At 33.9% G+C, this 9,288-nt stretch overlaps 2 protein-coding genes across 2 annotated transcripts; one reads left to right on the top strand and one right to left on the bottom strand.

Moving 5' to 3' along the window:
- The first annotated feature begins 1,087 nt into the window (after positions 1-1,087).
- Positions 1,088-3,591, top strand: LOC145617826 (putative aquaporin PIP2-5). The gene is made up of 4 exons (XM_081672577.1): positions 1,088-1,479; positions 2,527-2,822; positions 2,923-3,063; positions 3,162-3,591. The coding sequence occupies exons 1-4, from the start codon at positions 1,182-1,184 to the stop codon at positions 3,279-3,281; spliced, it is 855 nt and encodes a 284-aa protein (XP_081528703.1). The 5' UTR covers positions 1,088-1,181; the 3' UTR covers positions 3,282-3,591.
- Positions 3,592-4,582: 991 nt separating this feature from the next.
- On the bottom strand, positions 4,583-7,555 carry LOC145618626 (peroxidase 28-like). Its single transcript, XM_081673400.1, has 4 exons — positions 7,243-7,555; positions 6,579-6,776; positions 5,222-5,387; positions 4,583-5,109 (listed from the first exon to the last, which is right to left on the bottom strand). Exons 1-4 carry the CDS (start codon positions 7,552-7,554, stop codon positions 4,637-4,639), a joined length of 1,149 nt encoding a protein of 382 aa, XP_081529526.1. The 5' UTR covers position 7,555; the 3' UTR covers positions 4,583-4,636.
- Positions 7,556-9,288: the final 1,733 nt, after the last annotated feature.

The following is a 9,288-nucleotide window of genomic DNA, read 5'->3' as shown; positions in this document are numbered from 1 at the left end:
AGTAATCTAAAATGTTCATATTTTTTCTTACATACTTCGTATAATTATGATCAGGTTAAGATTTGTTCATAATAACTAGTCGTAATTAAATTAATATGATTATGGGGTAAGTGATTCGAGCTTTTAAGAATGAAGATATAATGTATTGTTAAGTATCTTAATTAAAAAATTTGTAATGAAATTTGCAATCACTTGAAAAACAAGTAATTCTATTAAATGATAACGACCAAATTGGGCTAAAATCACATGCAAAATTATTTAAGAATCAATAATAATGATACAATCACCAATTCACCATTGTGAATTTGTGATTCCAAGATATACTATTTTTTGGAAGAATCTACAATACAACGGGAGTTCGGTTAACATAGACCATAGAAAAAAGGAGATATGTATAAAAAGATATGTATAGTAAAGAAACCACAAATAGAAGGCAAAAATGACGACACTACCCACTTTGTGTGCACTTATAGCTTTGGAGGAAGACATCATATTACAGAGAGATTTTATATTATTATATAATTAAACAATTAATCTACTAATTTAGGGCTTGTTTGACATCATTTTTGGTTTTCAGTTTTCTATTTTTTTTCAAAACTAAAAACCAAAAACAGGAAACAAGAAAAAGGTGTTTCCACTTTTTTGTTGCCAGTTTTCAAAAATATTATGATTTTAATAAGTTTATATACTTTTTGATTCATTATGTGGCATATATCATATACTTTCATATAACAAAAAACCAAAAAACAGAAAACCACAGCAATGCCAAACGAATCCTTATTTATTTAATTTTTTTTTATATAGTTTTAGAGGGTGGATTTTAAGACATGAAAATATTTTTATGTGGTGTATGATCAATAAGAGGTAGAATGAGGTTGGTCCCACTAATAATTTCAAGTTTCAAGTTTCAACCACGAAAATGAAAGGATAACTTAAATTAAAAAATAAGAAAAAAAAAATAAAGAAATTAAAATGGGGCGGCAAAATTAGTGAAATGTCAAAAAAAAAAAAAAAATAAAAAAAAAAAAATAAATAAAATTGCAACCTTTTTTCAGCTCCAATAAATAGGCTACAACCCCATCACTCGAAGAACCCATCAGTTGCAACTTCAGTACCATCTTTCTCTCACTAAAACTTGAGCTTTCTCTCTCTAAAATACATAAAATTTCCAACAAATTTCAATGGCAAAGGATATTGAAGTAGGAGGAGATCACAGAAGAGATTTGGCAAAAGACTATCAAGACCCTCCACCATCACCATTGTTTGATGCAGAAGAGTTAGGAAAATGGTCATTTTACAGGGCTTTGATAGCCGAGTTTATTGCAACAATGTTGTTTTTGTACATCACAGTTTTGACTGTGATTGGTCATAAGAGTCAGAATGCTGCTGATCAATGTGGTGGTGTTGGTATTCTTGGTATTGCTTGGGCTTTTGGTGGCATGATCTTTGTTCTTGTTTACTGCACTGCTGGTATTTCTGGTATGTTTCGCGATTTCCCTTTTGAATTAATTGTCACGATGATAGTGTAATGAGTCATTTATGTATGTCCTTGTGGTAATAGTTGTTATCGGGATTAACTATTAACTAGATGTTAGTTATAAGGATAGATATACTTCCTCCGTTAATGGTTATTTGCAACAAAGAAATATTTTAAATCTCACAAATAATATCCCTTTGTTGCAAATAACCATTAACGGAGGAAGTAATTAAAGTATGAGCATTCGATGAATAAGTTGTTACCTATGAAAATAGATCAGAACTAACAAATAGACATAACAGGGTTATAACACACTTCTTTTTTTTCTTGTAATAATGGTTTAGCTAATTTTGCACTTTCAGTACACAAAGTATTTAATGGTTCTACAAAGACCACACAATCCCTAAGAGCATAGAAAAAATAGCCTTGGTAGATGTTGATTGCATTTAAAAGTTACTCATACAAGTATATTACTGTAGAAAAGTGATAAGTGTTGGAGAATTTGTCAAAATCTGCTTTGAATATATTTCCAATAAATAAATTAGTTTAGAACTTTAGACTTATTGAGGTATTAGTTATTCTGAATTGGAGTAAAAAAACCATTAAAAGGTGACTATTTATCTGACTTTCTGTTTTACTGAGAAATTCTAACATGTTAATTAATCAACAATATGTAGATAATGTTTATATATATTACAACATAAAAAGTTGAATCTCAAGATAACATTAGAAATTGATACGTAATATATGACAAAATAAAAAGTTGAATCTCAAGATAACATTAGAAATTGGTACGTGTTATTTTCTTTGATTTTCTTTAATTCGACTCAATATGTATTTTCAAAATTTTATATCTAAACATATTGTGTTCATTACAAGGCTTTAGTACATAATTGTCATAACTCATACTAGAAGTTTCTAATAAAATTGTGTCAAGTACATTTGGTAAAAGTTTGGTAGAGCCTAAATACTCAATTATTAGTGTCACTTTTATTGCTGTCAATTTTAGTTGTCTCTGAATTTGACAATTGAGCATGTGTATTGAACAGGTGGGCACATTAACCCAGCGGTGACTTTTGGGTTGTTGTTGGCCAGAAAACTATCACTAGTAAGAGCCGTTCTATACATGGTGGCTCAATGCTTAGGAGCCATTTGCGGTGTTGGACTAGTCAAGGCCTTCCAAAAATCATACTACACTCAGTATGGAGGTGGTGCCAACACTCTATCCGACGGCTACAGCAAGGGAACCGGATTGGCTGCTGAAATCATCGGTACATTCGTTCTTGTCTACACGGTCTTCTCCGCCACTGACCCTAAGCGCAGTGCTAGGGACTCCCATGTTCCTGTAAGTTACCTTCAGAGTTTATAAATGACCCTTAGTCTCATTGTTAGTTTTTTCACTGTAACAAAGTTGATTGTTGGCTAACTTGTAACAAAAATGTTAGGTTTTGGCACCACTCCCAATTGGATTTGCAGTGTTCATGGTTCACTTAGCCACCATCCCTGTTACTGGCACTGGTATCAACCCTGCTAGAAGTTTTGGCGCCGCTGTCATCTTCAATGGCAAACAAGCATGGGATGATCAAGTATGTACACATTATTTATACTACATTGCATAAGAGTTATCATATTGCAATACATTAAACTTATATGCTAATCTTTGCTCCTTTGTTTCATAATGTAGTGGATTTTCTGGGTCGGACCAATGATTGGGGCTGCCATTGCTGCCATCTATCACCAATACATCTTGAGAGCTGGTTTCGTCAAGGCTCTAGGATCATTCAGGAGCTCCTCCAATATGTGATCATCGAACTTTCTCATTTTCGAAATTCCTCATCAAAAGCATGGTTTTTGGCTATAATGAGGATTGTTTGGTGTGTTTAAGCTCTTCCATTTATGCCTAAAGAGAGGTGTTGAGTTATCCAAAAGTTGTATATAAGATTTTAATTTTCATTTTGGTTGGAAGAGCAAGTCATTGTTTGCGTCTAGGCATTACTTTCGGTGGATGCCATTTTCTATTTGCTTTTTTATTAATTTTTTTTTAATCTTATCACTTCCACTGTTGTACTCTGGTTTCTACTTAATTATGAATAAATGTTTTAAGTTTATCTTTAGTAATCTACTTTACTTTTTTACATCAAATTCGAAGCACTTCTTTGGTTGATTAAGAATTTACTGGAACTATGAATATGCCAGCTTGCTAGTTAGGTAAAGTTCTGGGAAATTGAATTAAGAGTTAACTCTTAGGTGTTGATTGTTTAAACAACGGTTAATTAACCATTTTCTAGTAAACTGATACCAAATGTTGGGCCATTCTAGGCCAGAAAACAGCACTTGTATCAGCTCCCCAGATTAGTTCAATAATAGTAATATGGAATATCATATGATAATCCTAATATAATATGCTTGGTATAACATGCTTAAGTATTATGCAATCAAGATCTTAAGTATCATGCAATTAAGATATGAAGGTAATGCTTACAAAGTCCGACAGCAACTCTACAGATTTATGGATGAAACGATTTAGCATAACTAGGAATTAGGAAAAAACATCTAACATATCGAAAATTTATACAACCTGTACAAAAATTGATTTAGAGAATCTTTACTCACATTCACCTAGTTGCCAAATGAATCATAAACTATTGCAGACTGAACAGAAATTTAAGTTCTGCTAGGTAATTAAGCGTCATATAAACCTGCATGTAGCTCAAATAAGAACCTAATATTTCTTCACTTGCACTGATTGAAGTTAAACTGGAACCACAATGTATACAGTTCTGCTAAGCAAAACATGCTCATAAAGCCATTATAACTACCAGCACTCCAGCAACAATTTTGCATCTATAAATGGCTCATGAACAGTCAATTCATGAATACCTGAATTGTTTAATGTACATGGTAAAGCACCGTTCTACAATGACTGATAAGAAATAGTATATTAATGATTCTTATGTAATAGGTGTATTGGTTTCAGTGGAAACAGTTCTAACACCTAGACTCCCAGTTAGTTGGCAGATATCAACGTTTTACCCAGAAGAGGCTCAGAATAATCTACAAGTTACCTCTTCAAGAGCGCACACAGGAAATAAGCACTAGTTAAGATATATACTTAACTGGTGTAATTTGAGGACTCATCCTATGTAGTTAAAGCAACAATCATATGATGTTTGGTAAGGAACATCTGGTACGCACCTCACCTTGAGAGCCAGTGAGAAATGCAAGATTGGACATCTTCAGCATTGACTTAGAAAATTCTCTGCGGAAGGTTGAACCATCATCTGAAGCAAAGACTTCGACCAGCTTAGCTGTCCTGGGATCTGCCATCAGTTGTTGGTCTGCATAAAGTAAACCCCGTCCCATAATCAAGCCCTTGTAATAATGTGCGTCAAAACCAGAGCCTGAGAAAATAAATGGCGCCAAGGACTGATGGAAAGGCAAGCCAGATGCAGATTCTATCAAGTTCCTGAGTCTGGATGGAGAAGGACTGGGGGATGCATCTGCATTACATATTCTTTTCAACTCAAGCAAGAAATCTGCAGGAATTGTAGGATCAGGCTCTCCAGTGCCTTTGAAGTTGGATAATCGCCTTTGAATGAATTCACATCCAATCTTTCCAATGTTGTGTGCCCCTTCAAGTACAAAAATAATCAAGGTAAAATTAAGAAGAAAACAAGAACTTTAACGAAGAGATCAAACTCTAGATTTAGGTCATTAAGAAACGAGGCAGTCAAGGTGACATACCCAAGAGGCTAACAATTTCTTTCTCATTGAAACCCTTTTGTGAAAACAAATCCAGCATCTCCGTTATGTTACTGTCTGGTCTTGGTATCTGCTGGTTAGCTTCATCATAGTATGATGCCTGGCTGTCTCTTCGTCCAGTGAGGATAGGGAAAAATGGTCCTCCAGACTGCATTCAAAGAAAGAACAGTGAAAAAAAAGAAAGAGAGAGAGAGATAAGAAAACGATGGCCTCAATTCAAACCACAACCATGCATAATTTTCTCCAGAAATAACATCAAAGATAAGCACATCTGAAATAACAACACTAGGAAGTTCAGACAAGCTGTTCTTAAGTGCCAGCAGGAAAACTTACATCACTGAGAAAAATACTTTTAAGCATTAACATGCTCAATTTAAATTTCTCAATAGCAAAGCAAAGCCTAAGAATGAGAAGCATAGATGCCAATCAACTACCAAAAAAAAGAAAATTATCAGAAAGAATCTATGAGAGTGAAACCCTTATCCTACCTCAAATAATATCACTCCTACTACTACTTCCGTTACATATTATGTGCAACTTTTGAATTTTCTATATCTCACAACTAATACCTAAAGTTGCACATAATATGCACCAGAAGTGATATATGCCATGAACAGATATTTATAAAACTGCCAATAGCAATGACAGAACATGACTAAACTTCATGATTCAAATATAGTAAGACTGTATGGTACATATACAATCTATTAGTACATGAAATCTAAAAACAGGGGAAATTGATAAAAACGATAATTATGGATGAATACTGAAAGGTAAATGATTTACCACAAATGTAATGTTGACAAATAAAATGCATTGATAAATATATGTATGCAATAGTATATAAGACTTATAAAAAACAGAAACAGCCATATCCTGCCAACAGATGAAGGCAAGCAACGTAAGAATTAAGATAATCCTACACATCCACTATCTAATCTTGCCAGCTGATCTCAGTTTTGAAATTAATTGAGCTCCCTAATGAACGAGAACTGAAAACATATAGTTATCGACTTGTCAACACTACTGACTTGAGAGCGACAAACTCAAGAGATTTTCTAAAATCTTCATGGACATATAACAAAATGAAAGTGTTGACAAGTATCCAACTAAAGTCACTTAATCTTATAGCAAAGAGACCATAAAACAAACTGTTTTATTACTTGTATACATCCCCCATAATTAAGCCAAATGATGTTTCTACTTCAATTAATAGAAGATATGTGAAAGGAACTACAACGCATCACAACAAGAGTGGCAATAATCACAGCTTAATTAGCTACTAAATTTATACACTGCAAATATGAACTAACAGTAGCTACTAACAGAAGATGATTACCAGAATAATGGCATCCCTAGTGGCCAGAGAAATGATGTCAGAACACGAAACAACGCTAGGGCATTCGGCTTCTAATGCTTGTTTGATTCTATCAATGATTTCGAGACCCTTGAGTGATTGATTTGGAAACGCATTCCTCTCAATGAAATGACTTTGGTTTCCATTACTATCATCTAGAAGCAGAGAAGCATCACAACCCTGAAGCAATATAATTTCCAACAAATTTCAATATCACACTGCTGAATAAACATAGCTTATTGCCAATCAATTTAAACTTTTGTATTCTTCACATTAATATGAACTTCAATTAACAGAACTTCTTCATAAATTTATCATCAAAAACTCAGAAACGAATAAATCAAGAACATAAACACAAAAATCACAAATTCGACTACATTTCAATCATCAAGAAACCCTAGGTAACAATAATGATTACAAAAAAAAAAAAAAAAAAAAAAAAACAGCAAATTCCTAAAAAGCTCAATAACATTTCGAACATCACAAAACCCTAGGTAACAACAATAACGAAAAAATCAGCAAATTTCTAACAAACTCGATGACAATTCAAACATCACAAAACCCTAAGTGACCAAAATTTTCAACAATTAACACAGAGAAAACGATTATCAATTGGAAATTCGAGATTAAAAAGAGAAAAAGAGACCTGAATAAAGCAATCATGAAACATGAGGCGAAGAAGCTGAGCGGTGGCCCTGTTATCGACGGCGACAGTATTCTGCATGAACTGGAAGACGACGCTTTCGGCATTAGGGCAACTAAGGCGATAGAAATCGTAGAGAAGATTCAGCTGCTCGGAAGCTTGAAGCAAGCGTCGATGAGATAAATTAGCGACGAGAAGAAGAGGAGAAGATGAACCGCCGACGGAAGAGTTGACGCTGAACGGTCGGAAAGCGACGAAGAGAAGCGTCAGTGGAAGAAGGAGTGACAACCAGTAGAGGATTTTGGGAACCGCCATTGTTGAGTGTTTTGAAAAGCTTGAAATTGGTTTTAAAAGAGAGAATTTAGGAGGGAAATAATAAGACTTTTTTTTTGACGGAAAAAATAAGACTTTTACGGGACGACTGTCATCAATCTTCAGTCTACACTCTACACTTACAATTACGGAATTACCATCAAAGCTTTGTTCCTGCAAATTAGAGCGTCCGCTAAAAATAATCCAAAATCCGACCTTTATACTTAATTCGCTTAAAATGATCCTAAGTGACCGATTACCAGATAAATAGGTAAAGAATTTTGGGTTTAAAGTACACGTGTCACTAAATAATTTGTCTAAAATTTTAATTTTAAGAAAATTGAATTTTTTTTTTTTAAATAAAAAGAAAAACAAACAAACGAGCACCAAGCCACTCCCTTCCCCAGCTAAAGCCACCGTGAGATAGGAGCAACCGAGCGGCAAATGTGAATCGGAGCTCGCGTCGCTGGCAAGCTATTGTGGGTGGTCTGGGCGGCCAAAACTGGGGCGGGGAAGATGAGGGAAGTCGAAATCGGGACGGGAAAGGGGAGAGGTGCCGGAATCAGGATGAAGAAGGGGAGGGAGGCGGGTTGGTGGTTTAGGCGATCTGAATCGAGACAATGGTTTAATTGTTGCTTGGGTTTCGTGGGGGAGGAAGGCAAGTTGGTGGTTTGGGCGGTTGGAATCGGGACGGTGATTCTACATGGGTTTCATGGGAGAGGGGGAAGGGTTGGTGGTTTAGGGGAGGGGAGTTAGGCGCCAGCATCGGCGGTGGGGTTAAGGTCTGGGTGGTCAGAGTCACAAGGCAAGGGAGTCAGGGGCGGCAGGGTAGGGTGGCTAGGGGTGGTGGGTGGTTTTTCAATCTTTATACTTGTTTGTCCTACTATTCTCCAATTCGTCACCACTATAGCATTCTCCATCGTCATCATCTTCGTCGCGATCATGAATCTTGAGGTAATTTAATTTAATATTTTTTTTTGTGTGTTTATGAATATACATGTGAATGTTGTAAAATTATTGATTTTAATCAATTTTGCATTTGTGATTCCAAATCTATTATGTTATTGATCAATAATTATTGTCTCTATGATGAATCAAGATTAGATTTAAGGGTGGATATTAAAATATTTAGAGTTAAAATAATTACAATTGAACTTGTGTATAATTTCTATTAAAAAAAATGAACATAGAGTACTTTAAAATTGATCAATTTTGTACAAAATGAACATTTAGTACACTCAAAATGAACATCTAGTAAACTAAAAATGAACATCTAGTACACTAAAAATGAATATTTAGTACATAAAAATGAACATATTTTAACGATTTATTTTAGCTTTATTTTTATTAAACTTATTATATACAACGAATTTTAACCTATATGTATAAATGAAATCATGATCATTTTAATATATTAAATGTGCATAATATTATTTGACGTATTCTTTTTTTACGTGTTTTTAATCCGAAATTATTATGTATTTAATGTGCACATATATTTTTACAAAATGTTCATTTTATTTGGTATGGTCTAGCTATTTTATAATTGTATAATAAATGTTCATTTATAATATACAAAATGTTCATTTCTTTTTTTTTGACATGTTCACTTTTTATTACTAAATGTTTGTTTTTTTAAGCGTTCATTTTTTTATCACTGAATATATATTTTTTTTTACTAAATGTTCGTTTTTCAGGTCGTGGTCTAGCAAATATGATTATATGATAATCATGTTC

The sequence above is a fragment of the Chenopodium album genome, chromosome 26 (genome assembly GCF_948465745.1).
Source record: "Chenopodium album chromosome 26, dcCheAlbu1.1, whole genome shotgun sequence".
Taxonomy (NCBI): domain Eukaryota; kingdom Viridiplantae; phylum Streptophyta; class Magnoliopsida; order Caryophyllales; family Amaranthaceae; genus Chenopodium; species Chenopodium album.
The sequence above is the reverse complement of the archived record's forward strand: the minus strand, read 5'-3'. Positions and strand labels throughout refer to the sequence as shown.